This window comes from Armigeres subalbatus, chromosome 3, assembly GCF_024139115.2.
Source record: "Armigeres subalbatus isolate Guangzhou_Male chromosome 3, GZ_Asu_2, whole genome shotgun sequence".
Lineage (NCBI taxonomy): Eukaryota > Metazoa > Arthropoda > Insecta > Diptera > Culicidae > Armigeres > Armigeres subalbatus.
Genome location: NC_085141.1, coordinates 58,819,869 through 58,846,213, shown reverse-complemented (window position 1 = coordinate 58,846,213; position 26,345 = coordinate 58,819,869). Strand labels below are relative to the sequence as shown.

The 26,345-nt window shown below is 41.1% G+C and overlaps 1 protein-coding gene across 3 annotated transcripts in view; it reads right to left on the bottom strand.

The window, feature by feature from the left end:
- Positions 1–26,345, bottom strand: part of LOC134226416 (myogenesis-regulating glycosidase) — a 76,483-nt gene that overhangs the window by 26,875 nt on the left and 23,263 nt on the right. For 2 of the 3 annotated variants that reach the window (XM_062707184.1, XM_062707186.1), the window contains exons 2-3: positions 17,117–17,522; positions 16,893–17,055 (exon numbers count right to left, since the gene is read on the bottom strand). In XM_062707184.1, the coding sequence (XP_062563168.1) occupies positions 16,893–17,055; positions 17,117–17,469 (516 nt within the window). In that variant the 5' untranslated portion in view covers positions 17,470–17,522. Of the gene's footprint in view, positions 1–16,892; positions 17,056–17,116; positions 17,523–17,595; positions 17,677–26,345 lie in introns of those variants that run through there. The other variant, XM_062707185.1, reaches the window with a different exon arrangement.

Here is a 26,345-nt window from a genome sequence, read left to right as displayed (position 1 = left end):
GTGAGTTCAAAAATTCGGTTTTGAGCTGCACACATGATATATGATTCAATATACCATTTTCTTCATAACTTTTAAACGCAACGGTCGATCGTTATCAAATTCAATAGTGATCAACTAGGCTTTGCCCCCTGTCGAATAAAACTTGTTGAGAGAAAACACATACGCACACTCATACATACATACATACATACATACATACACACGGACAGACAGACATGTTCTCAATTCGTCGAGCTGAGTTGATTGGTACATAACGCTATGGATCTCCTTCTTCTATAAAAGCTTCTATAAAAAGTTCGTTTCGGAGTGAAACGTTTTTTTTTGTGTCTTTATTAAGGAGACTTTCAGCCCGAGGCTGGCTCGTCTCCGGGGAGTGAAACGTTGATTTTAACAAAATTTTGTCTCAAGATAGTTGATTTTGTTCCCTACCAATCGTCCTAATCAATCGATTTGGATTGGATTTGGATTGGATTTGGATTGGATTTGGATTGGTTGGATTCGGGTTGGTTGGTTGGTTGGATTCGGTTGGTTTGGATTGGTTGGATTGGTTGGATGGTTTGGATTGGTTTGGATTGGTTGGGTTTTTGGTTGGTTGGATTGGATTTGGGTTGGTTGGTTGGTTGGATTGGTTTGGGTTGGATTTGGATTGGTTTGGATTGGTTGGTTGGTTTGGATTGGTTGGATTGGTTTGGATTGGTTTGGATTGGTTTGGTTGGTTTGGGTTGGTTGGATTGGTTGGTTGGTTTGGTTGGTTTGGATTGGTTTTGGATTGGTTTGGATTGGTTTGGATTGGTTTGGATTGGTTTGGTTGGTTTGGATTGGTTTGGGTTGGTTGGATTGGTTTGGTTGGTTTGGATTGGTTGGTTGGTTTGGATTGGTTTGGTTGGTTTGGTTGGTTTGGTTGGTTTGGATTGGTTTGGATTGGTTTGGTTGGTTTGGTTGGTTTGGATTGGTTGGATTGGTTTGGTTGGTTTGGATTGGTTTGGATTGGTTTGGTTGGTTTGGTTGGTTTGGATTGGTTTGGTTGGTTTGGTTGGTTTGGATTGGTTGGATTGGTTTGGATTGGTTTGGTTGGTTTGGTTGGTTTGGTTGGTTTGGGATTGGTTTGGTTGGTTTGGTTGGTTTGGTTGGTTTGGTTGGTTTGGATTGGTTTGGTTGGTTTGGTTGGTTTGGATTGGTTTGGATTGGTTTGGATTGGTTTGGATTGGTTTGGATTGGTTTGGTTGGTTTGGATTGGTTTGGATTTGGTTGGTTGGATTGGTTTGGTTGGTTGGATTGTTGTTTGGATTGGTTTGGATTTGGTTTGGGATTGGATTTGGATTGGTTTGGTTGGTTTGGATTGGTTTGGATTGGTTTGGTTGGTTTGGATTTGGTTGGTTGGTTGGTTTGGATTGGTTTGGATTGGTTTGGATTGGTTGGATTGGTTTGGTTGGTTTGGATTGGTTTGGATTGGTTTGGGATTGGTTTGGTTGGTTGGATTGGTTTGGATTGGTTTGGATTGGTTTGGTTGGTTTGGATTGGTTTGGTTGGTTTGGATTGGTTTGGTTGGTTTGGATTGGTTTGGTTGGTTTGGTTGGTTTGGTTGGTTTGGATTGGTTCGGATTGGTTTGGTTGGTTTGGTTGGTTTGGTTGGTTTGGTTGGTTTGGATTGGTTTGGATTGGTTTGGATTGGTTTGGTTGGTTTGGATTGGTTTGGTTGGTTTGGATTGGTTTGGTTGGTTGGTTTGGTTTGGATTGGTTTGGTTGGTTTGGATTGGTTTGGTTGGTTTGGATTGGTTTGGGATTGGTTTGGATTGGTTTGGATTGGTTTGGATTGGTTTGGATTGGTTTGGTTGGTTTGGATTGGTTTGGATTGGTTTGGGATTGGTTGGATTGGTTTGGATTGGTTTGGTTGGTTTGGATTGGTTGGATTGGTTTGGTTGGATTGGTTTGGATTGGTTGGATTGGTTTGGATTGGTTGGATTGGTTTGGTTGGTTTGGTTTGGATTGGATTTGGATTGGTTTGGTTGGTTGGATTGGTTTGGATTGGTTTGGGATTGGTTTGGATTGGTTTGGATTGGTTTGGTTGGTTTGGATTGGTTTGGATTGGTTTGGTTGGTTGGATTGGTTTGGTTGGTTTGGTTGGTTTGGTTGGTTTGGTTGGTTGGATTGGTTTGGGTTGGTTTGGATTGGTTTGGGTTGGTTTGGTTGGTTTGGTTGGTTTGGTTGGTTTGGTTGGGTTTGGATTGGTTTGGGTTGGTTTGGTTGGTTTGGATTGGTTTGGATTGGTTTGGATTGGTTTGGTTGGTTTGGTTGGTTTGGTTGGATTTGGATTGGTTTGGATTGGTTTGGATTGGTTTGGATTGGATTTGGATTGGTTTGGATTGGTTTGGATTTGGATTTGGTTGGTTTGGATTGGTTTGGATTGGTTTGGGATTGGTTGGTTGGTTTGGATTGGTTTGGATTGGTTTGGGATTGGTTTGGATTGGTTTGGGATTGGTTTGGTTGGGATTGGTTGGTTTGGATTGGTTTGGATTGGTTTGGTTGGTTTGGATTGGTTTGGTTGGTTTGGATTGGTTTGGATTGGTTTGGATTGGTTTGGATTGGTTTGGTTGGTTTGGATTGGTTGGTTGGTTTGGTTGGTTTGGTTGGTTTGGTTGGTTTGGTTGGTTTGGTTGGTTTGGTTGGTTTGGATTGGTTTGGTTGGTTTGGTTGGTTTGGGTTGGTTTGGTTGGTTTGGATTGGTTTGGTTGGTTTGGATTGGTTTGGATTGGTTTGGATTGGTTTGGTTGGTTTGGATTGGTTTGGATTGGTTTGGATTGGTTTGGATTGGTTTGGTTGGTTTGGTTGGTTTGGGATTGGTTTGGATTGGTTTGGGATTGGTTTGGTTGGATTTGGGATTGGTTTGGATTGGTTTGGTTGGTTTGGATTGGTTTGGATTGGTTTGGTTGGTTTGGTTGGTTTGGATTGGGTTTGGATTGGTTTGGATTTGGATTGGTTTGGATTGGTTTGGGATTGGTTTGGTTGGTTTGGGATTGGTTTGGATTGGTTTGGATTGGATTTGGATTGGTTTGGATTGGTTTGGATTGGTTTGGATTGGTTTGGATTGGTTTGGATTGGTTTGGATTGGTTTGGATTGGTTTGGATTGGTTTGGTTGGTTTGGTTGGTTTGGATTGGTTTGGTTGGTTTGGATTGGTTTGGTTTGGTTTGGATTGGTTTGGTTGGTTTGGATTGGTTTGGATTGGTTTTGGTTGGTTTGGATTGGTTGGTTTGGTTGGTTTGGTTGGTTTGGATTGGTTTGGTTGGTTTGGATTGGTTTGGATTGGTTTGGTTGGTTTGGTTGGTTTGGATTGGTTTGGATTGGTTTGGTTGGTTTGGGATTGGTTTGGATTGGTTTGGATTGGTTTGGATTGGTTTGGTTGGTTTGGTTGGTTTGGATTGGTTTGGATTGGTTTGGGATTGGTTTGGATTGGTTTGGGTTGGTTTGGTTGGTTTGGGATTGGTTTGGTTGGTTTGGATTGGTTTGGGTTGGTTTGGATTGGTTTGGATTGGTTTGGGATTGGTTTGGATTGGTTTGGTTGGTTTGGTTGGTTTGGATTGGATTTGGGATTGGTTTGGTTGGTTTGGATTGGTTTGGATTGGTTTGGATTGGTTTGGTTGGTTTGGTTTGGATTGGTTTGGTTGGTTTGGATTGGATTTGGATTGGTTTGGATTGGTTTGGTTGGTTGGTTTGGATTGGTTTGGTTGGTTTGGATTGGTTTGGATTGGTTTGGTTGGTTTGGATTGGATTTGGTTGGTTTGGATTGGTTTGGATTGGTTTGGTTTGGTTTGGTTGGTTTGGATTGGTTTGGTTGGTTGGGATTGGTTTGGTTGGTTTGGATTGGTTTGGTTGGTTTGGTTGGTTTGGATTGGTTTGGATTGGTTTGGATTGGTTTGGATTGGTTTGGATTGGTTTGGATTGGTTTGGATTGGTTTGGATTGGTTTGGATTGGTTTGGTTGGTTTGGATTGGTTTGGTTGGTTTGGTTGGTTTGGATTGGTTTGGATTGGTTTGGGATTGGTTTGGATTGGTTTGGATTGGTTTGGTTGGTTTGGATTGGTTTGGTTTGGTTTGGTTGGTTTGGTTGGTTTGGTTGGTTTGGGATTGGTTTGGTTGGTTTGGATTGGTTTGGGTTGGTTTGGTTGGTTTGGATTGGTTTGGATTGGTTTGGATTGGTTTGGATTGGTTTGGTTGGTTTGGATTGGTTTGGTTGGTTTGGATTGGTTTGGATTGGTTTGGTTGGTTTGGTTGGTTTGGTTGGTTTGGTTGGTTTGGTTGGTTTGGGATTGGTTTGGATTGGTTTGGATTGGATTTGGATTGGTTTGGTTGGTTTGGGATTGGTTTGGATTGGTTTGGATTGGTTTGGATTGGTTTGGGTTGGTTTGGTTTGGTTGGTTTGGATTGGTTTGGTTGGTTTGGATTGGTTGGATTGGTTGGATTGGTTTGGATTGGTTTGGATTGGATTTGGATTGGTTTGGTTGGTTTGGTTGGTTTGGATTGGTTTGGATTGGTTTGGATTGGTTTGGATTGGTTTGGATTGGTTTGGTTGGTTTGGATTGGTTTGGTTGGTTTGGGTTGGTTTGGTTGGTTGGATTGGTTTGGATTGGTTTGGTTGGTTTGGTTGGTTTGGATTGGTTTGGTTGGTTTGGATTGGTTTGGATTGGTTTGGTTGGTTTGGATTGGTTTGGTTGGTTTGGTTTGGATTGGTTTGGATTGGTTTGGGATTGGTTTGGATTGGTTTGGTTGGTTTGGATTGGTTTGGATTGGTTTGGATTGGGTTTGGATTGGTTTGGATTGGGATTGGTTTGGTTTGGTTGGATTTGGTTGGTTTGGATTGGTTTGGTTGGTTTGGATTGGTTTGGATTGGTTTGGATTGGTTTGGATTGGTTTGGATTGGTTTGGTTGGTTTGGATTGGATTTGGATTGGTTTGGTTGGTTTGGATTGGTTTGGATTGGTTTGGTTGGTTTGGATTGGTTTGGATTGGTTTGGTTGGTTGGTTGGTTTGGATTGGTTTGGATTGGTTTGGATTGGTTTGGGTTGGTTTGGTTGGTTTGGGTTGGTTTGGATTGGTTGGTTGGTTTGGTTGGATTGGTTTGGTTGGTTTGGTTGGTTTGGATTGGATTGGTTGGTTGGTTTGGTTTGGTTTGGTTGGTTTGGTTGGTTTGGATTGGTTTGGTTGGTTTGGATTGGTTTGGTTGGTTTGGTTGGTTTGGATTGGTTGGTTGGTTTGGTTGGTTTGGATTGGTTTGGATTGGTTTGGTTGGTTTGGTTGGTTTGGTTTGGTTGGATTGGGATTGGTTTGGATTGGTTTGGGATTGGTTTGGGATTGGTTTGGATTGGTTTGGATTGGTTTGGATTGGTTTGGGATTGGTTTGGATTGGTTTGGATTGGTTTGGGATTGGATTTGGTTGGTTTGGATTGGTTTGGATTGGTTTGGATTGGTTTGGGATTGGTTTGGATTGGTTTGGTTGGTTGGATTGGTTTGGTTGGTTTGGTTGGTTTGGTTGGTTTGGATTGGTTTGGATTGGTTTGGATTGGTTGGTTGGTTTGGATTGGTTTGGTTGGTTTGGATTGGTTTGGTTGGATTTGGTTGGTTTGGATTGGTTTGGGATTGGTTTGGATTGGTTTGGTTGGTTGGATTGGTTTGGTTGGTTTGGATTGGTTTGGGATTGGTTTGGATTGGTTTGGGTTGGTTTGGTTGGTTGGATTGGTTTGGTTGGTTTGGTTGGTTTGGATTGGTTTGGTTGGTTTGGGATTGGTTTGGTTGGTTTGGTTGGTTTGGTTGGTTTGGATTTGGTTTGGTTTGGATTGGTTTGGATTGGTTTGGTTGGTTTGGGATTGGTTTGGGATTGGTTTGGTTGGTTTGGATTGGTTTGGATTGGTTTGGATTGGTTTGGTTGGTTTGGATTGGTTTGGTTGGTTTGGTTGGTTTGGATTGGATTTGGATTGGTTTGGATTGGTTTGGATTGGTTTGGTTGGTTTTGGTTGGTTTGGTTGGTTTGGTTGGTTTGGATTGGTTTGGATTGGTTTGGATTGGTTTGGATTGGTTGGTTGGTTTGGTTGGTTTGGATTGGTTTGGTTGGTTTGGTTGGTTGGTTGGTTTGGTTGGTTTGGATTGGTTTGGATTGGTTTGGTTGGTTTGGTTGGTTTGGATTGGTTTGGATTGGTTTGGGTTGGTTTGGATTGGTTTGGTTGGTTTGGTTGGTTGGTTGGTTTGGTTGGTTTGGTTGGTTTGGTTGGTTTGGATTGGTTTGGGATTGGTTTGGTTGGTTTGGATTGGTTTGGTTGGTTTGGATTGGTTTGGTTGGTTTGGATTGGTTTGGATTGGTTTGGTTGGTTTGGGATTGGTTTGGATTGGTTTGGATTGGTTTGGTGGATTGGTTTGGATTGGTTTGGTTGGTTTGGATTGGTTTGGATTTGGTTTGGATTGGTTTGGATTGGTTTGGATTGGTTTTGGATTGGTTTGGATTGGTTTGGATTGGTTTGGATTGGTTTGGTTGGTTGGATTGGTTTGGATTGGTTTGGATTGGTTGGATTGGTTTGGATTGGATTTGGACCGGATTGGTTGGATTGGTTTGGTTGGTTTGGATTGGTTTGGATTGGTTTGGATTGGTTTGGATTGGTTTGGATTGGTTTGGTTGGTTTGGATTGGTTTGGTTGGTTTGGTTGGTTTGGATTGGTTTGGTTGGTTTGGATTGGTTTGGTTGGTTTGGGTTGGTTTGGATTGGTTTGGATTGGTTTGGATTGGTTTGGTTGGTTTGGTTGGTTTGGTTGGTTTGGTTGGTTTGGATTGGTTTGGTTGGTTTGGATTGGTTTGGTTGGTTTGGTTTGGTTTGGTTTGGTTTGGATTGGTTTGGGATTGGTTTGGATTGGTTTGGATTGGTTTGGTTGGTTTGGTTTGGTTGGTTTGGATTGGATTTGGTTGGATTTGGATTGGTTTGGTTGGTTTGGTTGGTTTGGTTTGGTTTGGGATTGGTTTGGATTGGTTTGGATTGGTTTGGTTGGTTTGGATTGGATTTGGATTGGTTTGGATTGGTTTGGATTGGTTTGGATTGGTTTGGTTTGGTTTGGATTGGATTTGGATTGGTTTGGATTGGTTTGGATTGGTTTGGATTGGTTTGGATTGGTTTGGTTGGTTTGGGATTGGTTGGTTGGTTTGGATTGGTTTGGATTGGTTTGGTTGGTTTGGATTGGTTTGGATTGGATTTGGTTTGGATTGGTTTGGGATTGGTTTGGTTGGTTTGGATTGGTTTGGTTGGTTTGAGTTGGTTTGGATTGGTTTGGATTGGTTTGGTTGGTTTGGATTGGTTTGGTTTGGATTGGTTTGGATTGGTTTGGTTGGTTTGGTTGGTTTGGGATTGGTTGGGTTGGTTTGGATTGGTTTGGTTGGTTTGGATTGGTTTGGATTGGTTTGGATTGGTTTGGATTGGTTTGGATTGGTTTGGTTGGTTTGGATTGGTTTGGTTGGTTGGTTTGGTTGGTTTGGTTGGTTGGATTGGTTTGGATTGGTTTGGATTGGTTTGGTTTGGTTTGGTTGGTTTGGATTGGTTTGGTTTGGATTGGTTTGGATTGGTTTGGATTGGTTTGGATTGGTTTGGATTGGTTTGGTTGGTTTGGTTTGGTTTGGATTGGATTTGGATTGGTTTGGGATTGGATTTGGATTGGTTTGGATTGGTTGGATTGGTTTGGATTGGTTTGGATTGGTTTGGATTGGTTTGGGATTGGTTTGGATTGGTTGTGGATTGGTTTGGATTGGTTTGGGATTGGGTTTGGTTGGTTTGGTTGGTTTGGTTTGGATTGGTTTGGTTGGTTTGGATTGGTTTGGATTGGTTTGGATTGGTTTGGATTGGTTTGGATTGGTTTGGATTGGTTTGGATTGGTTTGGTTGGTTTGGGATTGGTTTGGTTTGGTTTGGTTTGGTTGGTTTGGATTGGTTTGGATTGGTTTGGATTGGTTTGGATTGGTTTGGATTGGTTTGGATTGGTTTGGATTGGTTTGGATTGGTTTGGTTGGTTTGGTTTGGTTGGTTGGTTGGTTTGGATTGGTTTGGTTGGTTTGGATTGGTTTGGGATTGGTTTGGTTGGTTTGGATTGGTTTGGTTGGTTTGGGATTGGTTTGGTTTGGATTGGTTTGGTTGGTTTGGATTGGTTTGGTTGGTTTGGATTGGTTTGGATTGGTTTGGATTGGTTTGGGATTGGTTTGGGTTGGTTTGGGATTGGTTTGGATTGGTTTGGATTGGTTTGGATTGGTTTGGATTGGTTTGGATTGGTTTGGTTTGGTTTGGATTGGATTTGGATTGGATTGGTTGGTTGGTTGGTTTGGATTGGTTGGTTTGGATTTGGTTGGTTGGTTGGTTTGGTTGGTTTGGTTGGTTTGGGATTGGTTTGGATTGGTTTGGATTGGTTTGGATTGGTTTGGATTTGGTTTGGATTTGGTTGGTTTGGTTGGTTTGGATTGGTTTGGTTGGTTTGGTTGGTTGGATTGGTTTGGTTGGATTTGGATTGGTTTGGATTGGTTTGGATTGGTTTGGATTGGTTGGTTGGTTGGATTGGTTTGGATTGGTTTGGTTGGTTTGGTTGGTTTGGATTGGTTTGGTTGGTTTGGATTGGTTTGGTTGGTTGGGATTGGGTTTGGATTGGTTTGGATTGGTTTGGATTGGATTTGGTTGGTTTGGATTGGTTTGGATTGGTTTGGTTGGTTTGGATTGGTTGGATTGGTTTGGTTGGATTTGGATTGGTTTGGTTGGTTTGGATTAGTTTGGTTGGTTTGGTTGGTTTGGTTTGGATTTGGGATTGGTTTGGTTGGTTTGGTTGGTTTGGTTTGGATTGGTTTGGATTGGATTTGGGTTGGTTTGGATTGGTTTGGTTGGTTTGGATTGGTTTGGTTGGTTTGGATTGGTTTGGTTTGGTTTGGATTTGGTTTGGTTTGGTTTGGTTGGGTTTGGATTGGTTTGGTTGGGATTTGGTTTGGTTGGATTGGTTTGGGTTGGTTTGGATTGGTTGGGTTGGTTGGATTGGTTTGGTTTGGTTTGGATTGGTTTGGTTTGGTTTGGGATTGGTTTGGATTGGTTTGGTTGGTTTGGGATTGGTTTGGATTGGTTGGTTTGGATTGGTTGGATTGGTTTGGATTGGTTTGGGATTGGTTTGGTTGGTTGGATTGGTTTGGATTGGTTTGGATTGGTTTGGATTGGTTTGGTTGGTTTGGTTGGATTTGGTTTGGTTTGGATTGGTTTGGTTGGTTGGATTGGTTTGGATTGGTTTGGATTGGTTTGGTTGGTTTGGATTGGTTTGGATTGGTTTGGATTGGTTTGGTTGGTTGGATTGGTTTGGTTGGTTTGGATTGGTTTGGATTGGTTTGGTTGGTTTGGATTGGATTTGGTTTGGTTGGTTGGTTGGTTTGGATTGGTTTGGTTGGTTTGGATTGGTTTGGATTGGTTGGATTGGTTTGGATTGGTTTGGTTGGTTTGGATTGGTTTGGATTGGTTTGGATTGGTTTGGTTGGTTTGGATTGGTTTGGATTGGATTTGGTTTGGTTGGTTTGGTTTGGTTTGGATTGGTTTGGATTGGTTTGGATTGGTTTGGATTGGTTTGGGATTGGTTTGGTTTGGTTTGGTTGGTTTGGATTGGTTTGGTTGGTTTGGTTGGTTTGGATTGGTTTGGATTGGTTTGGATTGGTTTGGATTGGTTTGGATTGGTTTGGTTGGTTTGGATTGGTTTGGGATTGGTTTGGTTGGATTTGGATTGGTTTGGTTTGGATTTGGTTGGTTTGGATTGGTTTGGATTGGTTTGGATTGGTTTGGATTGGTTTGGTTGGTTTGGATTGGTTTGGATTGGTTTGGTTGGTTTGGATTGGTTTGGTTGGTTTGGATTGGTTTGGATTGGGTTTGGATTTGGATTGGTTTGGTTGGTTTGGTTTGGTTGGTTTGGATTGGTTTGGATTGGTTTGGTTGGTTTGATTGGATTTGGATTGGATTTGGATTGGATTTGGATTGGATTTGGATTGGATTTGGATTGGATTTGGATTGGGTTTGGGTTGGGTTTTGGTTTGGTTTGGGTTTGGTTTGGGTTGGGTTTGGGTTGGGTTTGGGTTGGGTTTTGGTTGGGTTTGGGTTGGGTTTTGGTTGGGTTTGGGTTGGGTTTGGGTTGGGTTTGGGTTGGGTTTGGGTTGGGATTTGGATTGGATTTGGATTGGATTTGGATTGGATTTGGATTGGATTTGGATTGGATTTGGATTGGATTTGGATTGGATTTGGATTGGTTTGGATTGGATTGGATTGGATTTGGGATTGGTTGGATTGGTTTGGTTGGTTGGTTGGTTTGGATTGGTTTGGTTGGTTTGGATTGGATTTGGATTTGGTTGGTTGGATTGGTTTGGTTGGTTTGGATTGGTTTGGATTGGTTTGGTTGGTTTGGTTGGTTTGGGATTGGTTTGGATTTAGTTTGGATTGGTTTGGATTGGTTTGGATTGGTTTGGATTGGTTTGGTTGGTTTGGTTGGTTTGGTTGGTTGGATTGGTTGGTTGGTTGGTTTGGATTGGTTTGGATTGGTTTGGTTGGTTTGGATTGGTTTGGATTGGTTTGGATTGGGTTTGGATTGGTTTGGATTGGTTTGGTTGGTTGGTTTGGATTGGTTTGGATTGGTTTGGTTGGTTTGGGTTTGGTTTGGATTGGTTTGGTTGGTTTGGTTGGTTTGGATTGGTTTGGATTGGTTTGGATTGGTTTGGATTGGTTTGGTTGGTTTGGATTGGTTTGGATTGGTTTGGATTGGTTTGGATTGGTTTGGTTGGTTTGGATTGGTTTGGATTGGTTTGGATTGGATTTGGATTGGTTTGGATTGGTTTGGATTGGTTTGGATTGGTTTGGTTGGTTTGGATTGGTTTGGATTGGTTTGGTTGGTTTGGATTGGTTTGGATTGGTTTGGATTGGTTTGGATTGGTTGGATTGGTTTGGATTGGTTTGGATTGGTTGGATTGGTTTGGATTGGTTTGGATTGGTTTGGATTGGTTTGGATTGGTTTGGATTGGTTTGGATTGGTTTGGTTTGGATTGGTTTGGGATTGGTTTGGATTGGTTTGGATTGGTTGGGATTGGTTTGGATTGGTTTGGATTGGTTTGGATTGGTTTGGATTGGTTTGGATTGGTTTGGATTGGTTTGGTTGGTTTGGATTTGGTTTGGATTGGTTTGGATTGGTTTGGATTGGTTTGGTTTGGATTGGTTTGGTTGGTTTGGTTGGTTTGGATTGGTTTGGTTGGTTTGGATTGGTTTGGATTGGTTTGGATTGGTTTGGATTGGTTTGGTTGGTTTGGTTGGTTGGTGGTTGGTTTGGTTGGTTTGGATTGGTTTGGATTGGTTTGGATTGGTTGGATTGGATTGGTTGGTTGGTTTGGATTGGTTTGGATTGGTTTGGATTGGTTTGGGATTGGTTTGGTTGGTTTGGATTGGTTTGGATTGGTTTGGATTGGTTTGGTTGGTTTGGTTGGATTGGTTTGGATTGGTTTGGATTGGTTTGGTTGGATTTGGATTGGTTTGGTTGGTTTGGTTGGTTTGGTTGGTTTGGATTGGTTTGGTTGGTTTGGATTGGTTTGGATTGGTTTGGGATTGGTTGGATTGGTTTGGTTGGTTTGGATTTGGTTTGGATTGGTTTGGTTGGTTGGTTGGTTTGGTTGGTTTGGATTGGTTTGGATTGGTTTGGTTGGTTTGGATTGGTTTGGTTGGTTTGGGTTGGTTGGATTGGTTTGGTTGGTTTGGTTGGTTTGGATTGGTTTGGTTGGTTTGGATTGGTTTGGATTGGTTTGGGTTGGTTTGGATTGGTTTGGATTGGTTTGGATTGGTTTGGTTGGTTTGGTTGGTTTGGATTTGGTTTGGTTGGTTTGGTTGGTTTGGATTGGTTTGGATTGGTTTGGATTGGTTTGGATTGGTTTGGGATTGGTTTGGGATTGGTTTGGATTGGTTTGGTTGGTTTGGTTGGATTTGGATTGGTTTGGGATTGGTTTGGATTGGTTTGGTTGGTTTGGGATTGGTTTGGATTGGTTGGATTGGTTTGGATTGGTTTGGATTGGTTTGGATTGGTTTGGTTTGGATTGGTTTGGTTGGTTTGGTTGGATTTGGATTGGTTTGGATTGGTTTGGGATTGGTTTGGTTGGTTGGATTGGTTTGGTTGGTTTGGTTGGTTGGTTGGTTTGGTTGGTTTGGTTGGTTGGTTTGGATTGGTTTGGATTGGTTTGGATTGGTTTGGATTGGTTGGTTGGTTGGTTTGGATTGGTTTGGATTGGTTTGGGATTGGTTTGGATTGGTTTGGGTTGGTTTGGATTGGTTTGGTTGGTTTGGTTGGTTTGGTTGGTTTGGTTGGTTTGGATTGGTTTGGATTGGTTTGGATTGGTTTGGATTGGTTTGGATTGGTTTGGATTGGTTTGGTTGGTTTGGTTGGTTTGGATTGGTTTGGGATTGGTTTGGTTGGTTTGGATTGGTTTGGTTTGGTTGGTTTGGATTGGTTTGGATTGGTTTGGTTGGTTTGGATTTGGTTGGTTGGTTGGTTGGTTTGGTTGGTTTGGATTGGTTTGGATTGGTTTGGTTGGTTTGGTTGGTTTGGATTGGGTTTGGTTGGTTTGGATTGGTTTGGTTGGTTGGGTTTGGTATTGGTTTGGATTGGTTTGGTTGGATTGGTTTGGATTGGTTTGGATTGGTTTGGATTGGTTTGGATTGGTTTGGATTGGTTTGGATTGGTTTGGATTGGTTGGTTTGGTTGGTTGGTTGGATTGGATTTGGTTGGTTTGGATTGGATTTGGTTGGTTTGGATTGGTTTGGATTGGTTTGGATTGGTTTGGTTGGTTTGGTTGGTTTGGATTGGTTTGGATTGGTTTGGGTTGGTTTGGGATTTGGGTTGGTTTGGATTGGATTTGGATTGGTTTGGTTGGTTTGGTTGGTTTGGTTGGTTTGGATTGGATTTGGATTGGTTTGGTTGGTTTGGATTGGTTTGGATTGGTTTGGGATTGGTTTGGATTGGTTTGGATTGGTTTGGTTGGTTTGGATTGGTTTGGTTGGTTGGTTGGTTGGATTGGTTTGGATTTGGTTTGGATTGGTTGGATTGGTTTGGTTGGTTTGGTTGGTTTGGATTTGGTTGGATTGGTTTGGTTGGTTTTGGATTGGTTTGGTTGGTTTGGATTGGTTTGGATTGGTTGGTTGGTTTGGATTGGTTTGGATTGGTTTGGTTGGTTTGGTTGGTTTGGTTGGTTTGGATTGGTTTGGTTGGTTTGGATTGGTTTGGTTGGTTTGGTTGGTTTGGATTGGTTTGGTTGGTTTGGTTGGTTTGGGTTGGTTTGGATTGGTTTGGTTGGTTTGGTTTGGATTTGGTTGGTTTGGATTGGTTTGGTTGGTTTGGTTGGTTTGGTTGGTTTGGGATTGGTTTGGTTTGGATTGGTTTGGTTGGATTTGGGATTTGGTTGGTTTGGTTTGGTTTGGATTGGTTTGGATTGGTTTGGATTGGTTTGGATTGGTTTGGTTGGTTTGGTTTGGATTGGTTTGGATTGGTTTGGATTGGTTTGGATTGGTTTGGATTGGATTTGGTTGGTTTGGATTGGTTTGGATTGGATTTGGATTGGTTTGGTTGGTTTGGATTGGTTTGGATTGGTTTGGATTGGTTTGGATTGGTTTGGATTGGTTTGGTTGGTTTGGGTTGGTTTGGTTGGTTTGGATTGGTTGGTTGGTTGGTTTGGATTGGTTTGGGTTGGTTTGGTTGGTTTGGATTGGTTTGGGATTGGTTTGGTTGGATTTGGATTGGGTTTGGTTGGTTTGGATTGGTTTGGTTGGTTTGGATTGGTTTGGATTGGTTTGGATTGGTTTGGGTTGGTTTGGTTGGTTTGGTTGGTTTGGTTGGTTTGGTTGGTTTGGATTGGTTTGGATTGGTTTGGATTGGTTTGGTTGGTTTGGTTGGTTTGGTTGGTTTGGTTGGTTGGATTGGTTTGGTTGGTTTGGGTTGGTTTGGGTTGGTTGGATTGGTTTGGGATTGGTTTGGTTGGTTTGGATTGGTTTGGATTGGTTTGGGATTGGTTTGGGATTGGTTTGGGATTGGTTTGGATTGGTTTGGTTGGTTTGGTTGGTTTGGATTGGTTTGGGTTGGTTTGGATTGGTTTGGGATTGGTTTGGATTGGGATTTGGGATTGGTTGGATTGGTTTGGATTGGTTTGGATTGGTTTGGATTGGTTGGATTGGTTGGTTGGTTTGGTTGGATTTGGATTGGTTTGGTTGGTTTGGTTGGTTTGGATTGGTTGGTTTGGTTGGTTTGGATTGGATTTGGATTGGTTTGGGATTGGTTTGGATTGGTTTGGTTGGTTTGGTTGGTTGGTTGGTTTGGTTTGGTTGGTTTGGTTTGGTTTGGGATTGGTTTGGATTTGGATTGGTTTGGATTGGTTTGGTTGGTTTGGATTGGTTTGGTTGGTTTGGTTGGTTTGGTTGGTTTGGTTTGGATTGGTTTGGATTGGATTTGGATTGGTTTGGGGTTGGTTTGGTTGGTTTGGTTTGGTTTGGATTGGTTTGGATTGGTTTGGGTTTTGGTTTGGGATTGGATTTGGTTGGTTTGGATTGGTTTGGGATTGGTTTGGTTTGGATTGGTTTGGATTGGTTTGGGGATTGGATTTGGTTTGGTTTGGTTTGGTTTGGATTGGTTTGGGATTGGTTTGGATTGGTTTGGATTGGTTTGGTTGGTTTGGATTGGTTTGGTTGGTTTGGATTGGTTTGGATTGGTTTGGATTGGGGTTGGTTGGGATTGGTTTGGTTGGTTTGGTTGGTTTGGATTGGTTTGGATTGGTTTGGATTGGTTTGGTTGGGATTTGGATTGGTTTGGATTGGTTTGGATTGGTTTGGATTGGTTTGGATTGGTTTGGTTGGTTTGGTTGGTTTGGTTGGTTGGTTTGGATTAGATTTGGATTGGTTTGGTTGGTTTGGATTGGTTTGGATTGGTTTGGATTGGTTGGATTGGATTTGGTTTGGTTTGGTTGGTTTGGATTGGTTTGGTTGGTTTGGATTGGTTTGGATTGGTTTGGTTGGTTTGGTTGGTTTGGATTGGTTTGGTTGGTTTGGATTGGTTTGGATTGGTTTGGTTGGTTTGGATTTGGATTGGTTTGGTTGGTTTGGATTGGTTTGGATTGGTTTGGTTGGTTTGGTTGGTTTGGATTGGTTTGGATTGGTTTGGATTGGTTTGGATTGGTTTGGATTGGTTTGGTTGGTTTGGATTGGTTTGGTTGGTTTGGGATTGGTTTGGATTGGTTTGGATTGGTTTGGATTGGTTGGTTGGTTTGGTTGGTTTGGATTGGATTTGGATTGGTTTGGTTGGTTTGGATTTGGTTTGGATTGGTTTGGTTGGTTGGTTTGGATTGGATTTGGGATTGGTTTGGATTGGTTGGGATTGGTTTGGATTGGTTTGGATTGGTTTGGATTGGTTTGGATTGGTTTGGATTGGATTTGGTTGGTTTGGGATTGGTTGGATTTGGTTTGGATTTGGTTGGATTTGGATGCATTTTCAACTTGTTTCTACACAGCTGGCGATGACAACACGAAAGGAGCGAAAACAAAGCGAGAATCACCATTTTTCTGTGGGGGCTGCCTATCCGATTCTGTTTTTTCGCATTTGTACACAAGTTTGATAAATTTGTTATCATGGCTTGTTATGATTCGGAACAATTTTTGCCTCTCTTTTATAGTTGTTCGTTATCTATTGAGAGCCATTTCTGCAAACCCTGGATCTGGCTAAAACTTTAAGAGTTTTTCTTTGTCTTCGTAAAATAAAATGTTTGGCATAATATTAAATATGTTTCATAAGTCGGGAATGGGGTAAAAGAGGTTTCCAAAAATAATTCCAAAGTTTCGGCTATATAAAATATTGTAGCAATAACCTTGGTGAATTTCGCTAAAATGTTGAGTGTTGTGAGTTGTAACAGTAGTACCGTCGTCGGGGGTGACAATGGGTCAAATGGGGGTGAGAATAGGTCACTGTTTCAACCACATAGAATGGTTGTAGAACAGATTGAATGTATCTGAGGGCAAGAAGACTAAAATCTAAGATACCTTTAACGATTTTGCTCTACGACTTCCAGGCTGCCGGTGAGAGCGATTACCCATTCTCACCCCCAGACCCATTGGCGGTACTTCACAACAAGGTTAGGTTAGAAAAATATTTACATAATTAATAAAAGGGTTTTGAAAAGGTAATAAGCAGATTGTCGAACTGCCTTTTTTGCCATCTGATAAAGAACAAAAAAGAACAACACAGTTTTTATCAGGTTCTACAGAGAAATCACTTTTTTAGATCTAAAAATGTTCACTGACTGTTACGTTAGTTACGATGATACTCAGCATTTTAATAAGGAGATGTGGGGTAAAGTGGTTGTCAAACATATTCTAAAACAATCCTCATCTCTGATATAACTCTATTGATTTTAACACTTTTCCAGGACTCTTTATAAGTCATAAAAAATCAATGGAAATGTAGAAACTGGAATTTACAAACAATTCAGAATATAATAAAACCGTTTCAATAAAATCCGCATCTGTTTGTTATACCCTCATGCGTTTAAACCAGGAACACACACCCTATGTTCGTCTAAGGCATATAGGCAATTAATCCAGACAACCCTCTCACCTGACTTGGAGTACGTTACCACATTCTTGTTGTTCGAAATAAACGAATGTCAATCTTTTCTACCTACAACAAACTCATTCAATACAAAATCAATCCAAACAAAGATACCAATATCTTATCATCATACCACATCGAGCACAGAAGCATCCGACAAAAGTGTGCAAACTTGGAAAGCTGATTTTTGCACTCCTTCACACATTAGATAAGGTATTTTATTTGTTTTCTATAATTGGGTACTTACTAGTATTTTGCTGTCCTCCTCGTCTACTCTGGCTTGACGCAATCCATCCAGATCCTCTACCGCCAGGCTGGGAAGGGAAATGGAATTACGCCGCAAACCGATCGATCGTTCTTGGACAGTTTTAAGTTCCGTTGGCACATCCTTTGCTTCCTCATTGAGATCACTGTAAATTCGACACAATTACTATTCCACTGCACTACACCGAATTCCAAAAAAAAACTCACTGTCCACTTGGTGGGGATTTCTTCTCGTTTTCTATCGAAACCGTCAGCTTCTCCTGGTTCCGACGCTCCGACAGGGAAGGCGCTTTGTACCGATTTACGTAGGCCATCGCCAGGTTTTCCTGACTCTCGGTCATGATATCGTCCTCGTCGTCGGACGCGTTGCCACTGCTACCTTCGCTGGAGTGGTCATCACGATCGACGTCGTCTTCATCCTCGGAATCGACGAATGGTATTTTGTCTCCTTCCTCCAGCAAGTGCTGATCGACCTCATCGAATGGGGCTGTTCTGCCGCCACTACTCCTACCACGCGGCACCGGCTGATAACCGTCAGTCGCCTTAAGCTGATGGCTCATATCAATGTCGTCGTTGCCGCCTCAGCAGGTTCCCACTACGTCGCGCCGTCAACCTACATTTTTTTAAAATAGTGTGCCAATACAAAATAAATCGATTTATACATTAGTACGAGCGGGCAAACATACAAATGCTTGGAAGATGAGGAAGGGCTGATTTTGTTTGCTAACAAATAGTCTTGTCGATTGAAGGTGCGATTTCGATCCGTAGCTTGAGGAGAGGGAAATCATCGTTAGGCTATCATTGGCGTATCAAAAAAAAAAAAAGGTGCGGGCTAGGGGCTTAAGTTTCAAGATTCTCTAGTATTTCTGAATCATAAAATTACTCTCAAATTGGCAAATCTGTATGCATGTACGAGAAGAATGAAATATTATTATTATTATTATATTATGTTCATATAAAATCTAAATCATAAAATCTAAAATCAATTATCAAAGTCGAAAAGTTGTTGGGATAAATATTTTAATTCTGGATATGGTGTTATAAAGTTCAGAAAAAAATATTTAGAGCCCTTTTTAGTGGAATGTATTCAACCGTCTAAGACGAGTTTAGTACTCTTCATTTAATTCCACTAATTATTTTGTTATCTTTGCAGATACATATTTCGACCACAACTGTGTGGTCGTCTTCAGTGTCCCGTACTTTTCGAGTCAAGTACGCGACACTGAAGACGACCACACAGTTGTGGTCGAAATACGTATTTGCAAAGATAACAAAATAATTAGTGGAATTAAATGGAGAGTACTAAACTCGTCTTAGACGGTTATAAAGTTGTTTTACTTATTTATTTATAACTAGTTTTAACCCTGCGCTTTGCTTTGTCAAAGGTGGCTCGAACTACCACAGAAACAATCTTTAGCTTCAATAACTTCTACATGCCAAATTTGGTTCCATTTGCTTGATTAGTTCTCGAGTCATATAGAAATTTGCGTTTCGTTTGGGAGCTCCACCTTCCAGAGGAGGGAGGATTATTAAACCCAGAGCTTAAAATATTCATCTTCATGAAGCAACTTCGTCCGAATTTTGACAAACATCGCATGAATATTCAAAACATAGAATGACATAATCAGACGACTACTCCACGAACGACACGAATTCGACTGTCACTGAGAGTGCTTCCTATGTGCAGAAAACAATACATAATTAGCATTGTTTATGTTGATGTTTACCGTTGAAAGTGCCTCGCGGATGAAAATCGGATTCAGTCCTGTGTGATTAATCACTTTACTCATTTGAAACGTGTTCAGATTTCAGATAATTTATCAATTTGTAAAATGTGCATAAATATTCAATGACTAATATTCAACTGAATATTGACTGTCCAGAGCCGACTATGAATGTGTCGGAAGTGAACTGACAAATGAAGAAAAATTGACTTCATCAAAAAATTTCGATTATTTTACACTCTGATTAAACCATCATAAGAACCTCCCCTGGCCTCAATAACCCCCGCAGAAATTTAACGCTGATCGGTTCAGGTAGATAGACAGACATTCATTATTATGTAGGGGAACTGTCCCGATCTCCACTTTTTGTCAACTCACTGCTGAAAAAATCACAAAAATAAGAAACAAATCAAATTGGTATCCATTGCTTGTTTTTGATGGGATGGACATCGAAGCCATGAGATGATATCCAGGAGCAGTTCCCCTTTATAGATAAAAAAAAACGGGGACAACAGCTGTATATTATAGGGTGACCATATGAAATGTTTCCAAAGGAGGACAATTCACCCAAATCGTAGCGAAAAAGGAGGACATTTAGTTAAAAAGGAGGACATAAAAAAACATCGATTGATTTTTAGTTTTTAATGAGATTGAAAATATTATATTTGTTAGAGTTTTGCACACTAATATTTATTGGAAAAAGTTTTTGTAAAAACCCGCAAGTAACCCAGCAAACAAGAGATCGTATAGCAATGCGAATAAGTGCACAAAGTTGAGGTCACATATGAACACTTTGCATGAACTCAAATAAAGGCATGTGTCTATATCGCCTCCACCTTATATAACTGACTGAACATCAAGTTCTAGGACAGAACACAAGATGCTTAGTAGACCAGTGATTTTTTTTTCTTGAATGCCATTGAGAATCACAATTTAAGGCATGTAAATGAGAATGATATTGTTAACTGTATAACCAAGTTCTTAACTGAAGAAATTCAAAACTTTTCAGATTTAGACTAAAGAAACTCAACTGTTCAGATTAGTTCAGATTTCTATTCCATTCTAGGCATGGCATAGGGGCTGCTCTTTGCCGCACATATTCAAGAAACGTATCGTGCGATGCGTTCCAAAGGCAATTCGAAGGGTGTTTACTTGTAGAAAATTTTGAGAGGCATTGGCATTTTTCCTTATCCATTTTCCCAATACCTAATCTGCTGTTATCTTCGACATATGTGTTACATTAACTCAAGAATATAATTTCCGATATTAACATTGATTTTATTCAAAAACTCAAAGAAAAATATTTCATATTAGAAAGCTAAACACCATAATATGGGCAACGATTAATTTGCGAATTGATCTCTGTTGCAATATTGTTTAATAAAATAAACTACTACAGAAAAAAGTTTTTTTTGAAGATATACAAAAAGGAGGACATTTTAGCGAAAAAGGAGGACATCTGATTTTCAATGAAAAAGGAGGACATGTCCTCCTTTAGGATACCATATGGTCACCCTAGTATATTAGGTCAATAGGTCATTGCGCGCGGCAAACCTAACCTCACTATTTTGACAGGTACTGGTCCTGTTGTTTACGTTTCGGACTTAGAATTTTTTTTATCCAAATTAAATCTGCATATTGCACGATGTTGAAGACATTCTGTGCATTCCGCATTCAAATATTGGTAATTATCGTTAAGTTCAGGTAATTATCGATCAGAAAATCCAAAGAATCGTAGAAGAATCTCAAAATTAAAATAAAGTCGTCTGTAAACAACAGGACCAGTACCTGTCAAAAGTCGTGCGTGACGTCACTGTGCAATGGAGTATAACATCTCCCCATGTACCATATAAAATCAAACTTTAAATCCCAAATTTTCGTTTATCTACCCCTCCTGTTTAATTTTCCAACAACACCAATGAAGACAGATGAAGCGCAATAGTAGTATCAGTAATACGGCGCGGTGATATTGCTTCGATCGTATTTTGTAATACACTCGGACACTTCAAACGTGCAATTTCGGTGGGGAGCGTCAGTAAATCATGACCTATAAAAATGTGTTGTAGAACAAATAACGTTTGACTTGTAGGATCTGATTGAATACTTACTAAAATGATCTTCTCATAAAAAGGTATGCTATGAAAGGATTTATTGCCCTGTAACGTTATTCATGAGTGTTACCGAACATACGATTGTCGAGCCGCGAGGTGATCACTGTTGCGGTAAAGAGTGTGCGAAGAATTTAAATACCAATATGGGCCGCAATTGAAATGTGATAATTTTATTAAATCCGAACAAACATGATAAATATATTTTATAGCTGAAGCTTAATATAAACGAATCAGTTCAATAAGTAAATAAAGGGAGCGTTGTTTCGATATCGCGGTTGACGTTTCCCTTCGAAGTAATCATTCGAACAGTCAAGGTAAAAGGCCTACATAACGAATTCTCATAAATCCATTAAATTTCATTGCTGTAAAACTTCCTGTTGCAAAGCGATAATTCGTCAATGTCGCGCCAGCTTTATCAGCGAATAAAAATGATCAAGCTAATTTCTAGCCGAAACAGTTTATTGACATGACTTACTAAATGAAAACGTATGTATGTGTTTGCTGGAAATAAACTCAATTAATTGGAACTTAATCTTAACCATTCAAAGAGTGGCATTTGCTATTTTTCTGCTGCTACTGTCATGCATGGCAAAATTGATCACTAGTGCGAAGTTTATAATAAATTTTAATCATCTCTGTTTTCAACTTACAGTTAGATGACGTTTTTAATGTCACCGTGTAACTAACAAATGTTAAAGAAAAAAAATCTCTTTTTAAATTTGAAGTTAAAATCGTTATGACCTTCATATTTTTTTCTCGCTTTTACATTTACTTTTGAATCAATGAACAAACCTACTAACTTCACTTGTTGAAATAATGAAAATAAAAACGTATACATTTGATACAATAGAATAGTCAAAGTTATTATAAATTTCACCCCATTCTACGGTTTTGCAGTTTAAAATTAACTGGCGCTATAAGTTCGGTTGATTATGACAATCGATGCACTGTGTTGGAAAAGATCGAATTCAAGATCAAAATTGAGCATATTTTAAACCATTTTCATTTTAATATTTGAGGAACACTCCTGATATATAGAGAAAACAGTAAGCTTTAGTAAATAATTTCAAAATAAGCAAATGCTTTGGAGTCCTAATTGTAGTATGATGTGAGCTTGGTCACGGAAAAGCTTATTTGAGAATGAAGCCAAGCACAACTTTAAGAGGATTTAATAAATTTGTCCACATGACACGAGCATACGGACCCACATTTGAGTGCCTAGAAGAATAGTAGAGGCTGATTTTGTTCGCTAATTTTAGATGCAACTTTGAACCGTGACTTGGGAAGAGTAAAATCTTTGTTCTATCATCGATGGCTATGTTATTGCACATCTCATCTAACGAATCGTCACTTGTCATAAGACGAGTTTTTACAATCCCATTGAATTCCACCACTTAATTGTATCTCGACAGATACGTATTTCGACCTCAACAGTAAGGCTGTTTTCAGTGTCTTGTACTTGACTCGACTTGACTCGGAAGTCGAGTCAAGTACAAGACACTGAAGTCGGCCTTACTGTTGAGGTTGAAATACGTATCTGTCGAGATACAATTAAGTGGTGGAATTCAATGGGATTGTAAAAACTCGTCTTATGACAAGTGAAGACATTCCACTAAAAAGCTCAAAATAATTTTCTTATCATAACAAATCGTGCTGACCATGAAATCTGTCGTACAAAAGTGCTATCTAGTGGAGAGGCGCAATGATGCCCCATAAACACCGGGAATATGGCCCTAGCATTTACAGTGAATGAGTAACCCAAAGTGATTCCGAAACACGACATGGGAGCAAAACGTATTTACTCTGGATGCGAGATGTTTCGATCGAATAAACCTTCACAAAGTATCTATGTAATATTTTTTGGTCAGTTGTCCACTAACATTTGTCCATAATGAATTGTATCAATCGTTGCAGAATCCATCCATTGATTTTGTGTTCTGTTAATTCTGTGACAATTTGATGAATGTCCTCCAGAATTGCAAAACTGGGTTCGCCGTACAGTTGGCATTCGCCGACACACACCGCCCTCGTGCACACCGCCAAAGATGGTCATAAGCACCCGTCTCTCTAATACTCCGAGGGCTTGCAAGTCCTCCTCGAGCATGGTCCATGGATGGTGATCGCTCAACACTTCTTACACTCCAGCTTTTTTGTAGATGGGCATTGTGGTGGCATATGATCCCTTCCTACTACTCCTCCGGTAGTTGCTCTGTTTCCCAGATTCTGACTATCAGTAGCCAGCTCCGGGCCCTTCTTGAAGAGCTTAGCTAATGCCGGAGAAGTGGCATTCATCAATCAGAACGGGTCTGGGACATTTAGCATAATTTGGAACTGTGAAAGGGAAAGGGTTATTTGATGTATTTTTTAACATAGATAGAGTAGATCGATGTTCTGATAGATTTAGACTGATGGTCGACATTTTTCGGAAGGACGAACAAACGAAACGGCAGAACTACTTCCGAGAAAGGGATCACTTATTCCAACGCTTGCATCCAAAAAATAATCTTAATTCCTGGCAGGCACGCCGCATGAAGCTTGAGATCCTGGAACTGAGTGAAGTCCGTTGGCCAAACTTTGGAGAACACAGAACGCCGTCGGGACAAGTTCTGCTATACTCTGGTTTACGAGGTGAACACGCTCCCCGGCATCGCGGAGTTGGCTTCCTACTAAGCGCTCAGGCGCGCTTATGAAGTGGGAACCTTTAAGTGAAAGGATAATCGTTGCCAGATTTAGAACACGGGTCCGAAACCTTAGTATCATCCAATGTTATGCGCTAACCGATGCTGTCGATCTGCAAAACAAAGAGAACTTCTATAGCCAACTAAATGCCGTCGTAGATATAATTCCGAAGAGTGATATCAAAACCACTATGGACGACTTCAATGCGAAGATCGAATCCGACAACTCGAACCATGAGAGCATTATGGGACGCCATGGTCTCGGAGAAATGAGCGAAAACGGAGAGCTGTTCGCAGAATTTTGTGGTAATAACTACATGGTGATCGGGGGATCGCTCTTCCCTCATCGACCGGTTTACAAGGTCTCGTGGGTCTCCTGTGACGGTTTTACAGAAAATCAAATCGACCACATCTGCATCAGCCGAAAATGGAAACGGAGCGTTATTGTACGGAATAAACGTAGTGCCGATATCGAGTCTGATCATCACCTCCTCATCGGCGAAACACGCCTGCGCATTACGCGGATTCATCGGCAGGAGGTGAGAGTTGGACGACGGTTCAACACACGCCGACTGGAAAATGCCACGGTGAAACGATTCTTCGTTGAAGAACTAGAGACGCGTGCTGCAGATATTCCGGAAGATGGCAGCGTGGAAGAGGTGCAGCAGGGACATTCGCCTCCTCTACGATATCTCACGACGCTTAAGCGTGGCGAAGATAAATGCAACGATGCCTGTGATAGACGCGAATGATCAGTTATTGACCGACCCATCTGACCAGCTGAAACGCTGGTTCGAGCACCACGAACAACTTTTTCAAGTGTCCGCCAGGCCACCAGTAACTCGGTCTGATCTGCCTAGGATCCGACGTATAACACGCGTCAATACCGAAGCTCCATCACTGCTAGAAATTCAAACAGCCATTCAAAGCATGAAATCGAATAAAGCCCCAGGGGTCGATCGCATATCAGCCGAGATGCTAAAAGCTGACCCCATGACATTCGCTCAACTATTGCATAGTTTATTTCGTAATATCTGGGACACCACAACTTTCCCGGCCGAATGGATGCAAGGTATCTTAGTGAAGGTGCCCAAAAAGGGTGACCTGACTGTATGCGATAACTGGCGAGGCATTATGTTGCTGTGTACCGTTCTCAAAGATCTATGCAAAGTTATCCTAGCCCGGATTCAGGAGAAGATCGATGCGACTCTCCGGCGGCAGCAAGCCGGATTCCGTGCCGGAAGATCCTGTGTGGACCATATTGTCACGCTCCGCGTCATTCTGGAGCAGGTCAACGAATTCCAAGTGTCCCTTTACTTGGCATTCATTGACTACGAAAAAGCTTTCGACCGTCGCAATCACTAGAATATGTGGGGCGCCCTGAGACGCAAGGGGGTTCCTGAGAAAATCATCGGCCTCATCGAAGCACAGTACGAGGCCTTTTCGTGTAGAGTGCTGCACAATGGGGTCCTGTCCGACCCTATCCGGGTCGTAGCTGGTGTGAGGCAAGGATGTATTCTATCACCGTTACTGTTCCTCATCATTATCGACGAGAATCTGGTAGGTGCGATTGACCGGGAACCGAATTGGCTGAAGACGTTGCACTCCTCGCTCACCGGCACTCTGATATGCAGAGTAAGCTCAACGACCTTGCTGAGCGCTCCTCTTCAGCAGGTTTAGTCATCAACGTCAACAAGAACAAATCGTTGGATGTGAACACGGTAACCCTTTCCAGTTTCACAGTAGCCGGGCAACCAGTGGAGAATGTTGAAAGCTCCCAATATCTTGGGAGCCAAAGGGCGTTACGGCGGTACCAAGATCGACATAGGCGCACGGATCAAGAAAGCAAGAGCTGCCTTTGCTAGTTTAAGAAATATCTGGAAAAACAGGCAGATAAGTGAACGCACCAAAATACGAATTTTCAACTCTAACGTGAAATCTGTGCTAACTAGCGAAACATGGTGTGTATCAGTGAAGAGCACTCAGTGGCTGCAGGTGTTCATCTACAGATGCCTGCGGTATATAATTCGGACCTGGTGACCTCACAGGGGCTCATAGGGGTCCTCCTTTACCGTGCGGTAAGACGCGTGGCTACAAAGCTGGGTGGCTGGGTTCGATTACCGGTGCCGGTCTAGGCAATTTACTGATTGGGAATTGTCTCGACTTCCCTGGGCATAAAAGTATCATCGTGTTAGCCTCATGATATACAAATGCAAAAATGGTAACTTGGCTTAGAAACCTCGCAGTTAATAACTGTGGAAGCGCTTAATGAACACTAAGCTGCGAGGCGGCTCTGTCCCAGTATGGAGATGTAATGCCAATAAAAAGAAGAAGAAGAAAACCTCACAACTGGATCTTAAACAACGATCTCCATCGTCGTTGTCACCAGAGGCAGATAGCAACAGAAATTCGGGATCGGAAGTGGGGCTGGGTCGACCACACTCTCCGTAGGGGCGGAAGCAAAATCTGTGAACAAGCATTAGACTGGAACCCAGCGGGACATCGCAGCAGAGGCAGACCAAGAGGCTCATGGCGGCGAAGCCTCAATAAAGAAATAAAATTAGTCGACCGAAATGTAACCCGGCAACAGGTTAAAGCGATAGCTGGACATCGCTTAGGATGGAGATTTTTTATTTTTATTCATTCATTCATTTATTCATTTATTCATTTATTCATTTTTTCATTTATTCATTTATTCATTTATTCATTTATTCATTTATTCATTTATTCATTTATTCATTTATTCATTTATTCATTTATTCATTTATTCATTTATTCATTTATTCATTTATTCATTTATACATTTATTCATTTATTCATTTATTCATTTATTCATTTATTCATTTATTCATTTATTCATTGGTTCATTTGTTTATTAATTAATTTTTTTTTTAATCTTTCGTTTATTTGGAAGGCTCATTTG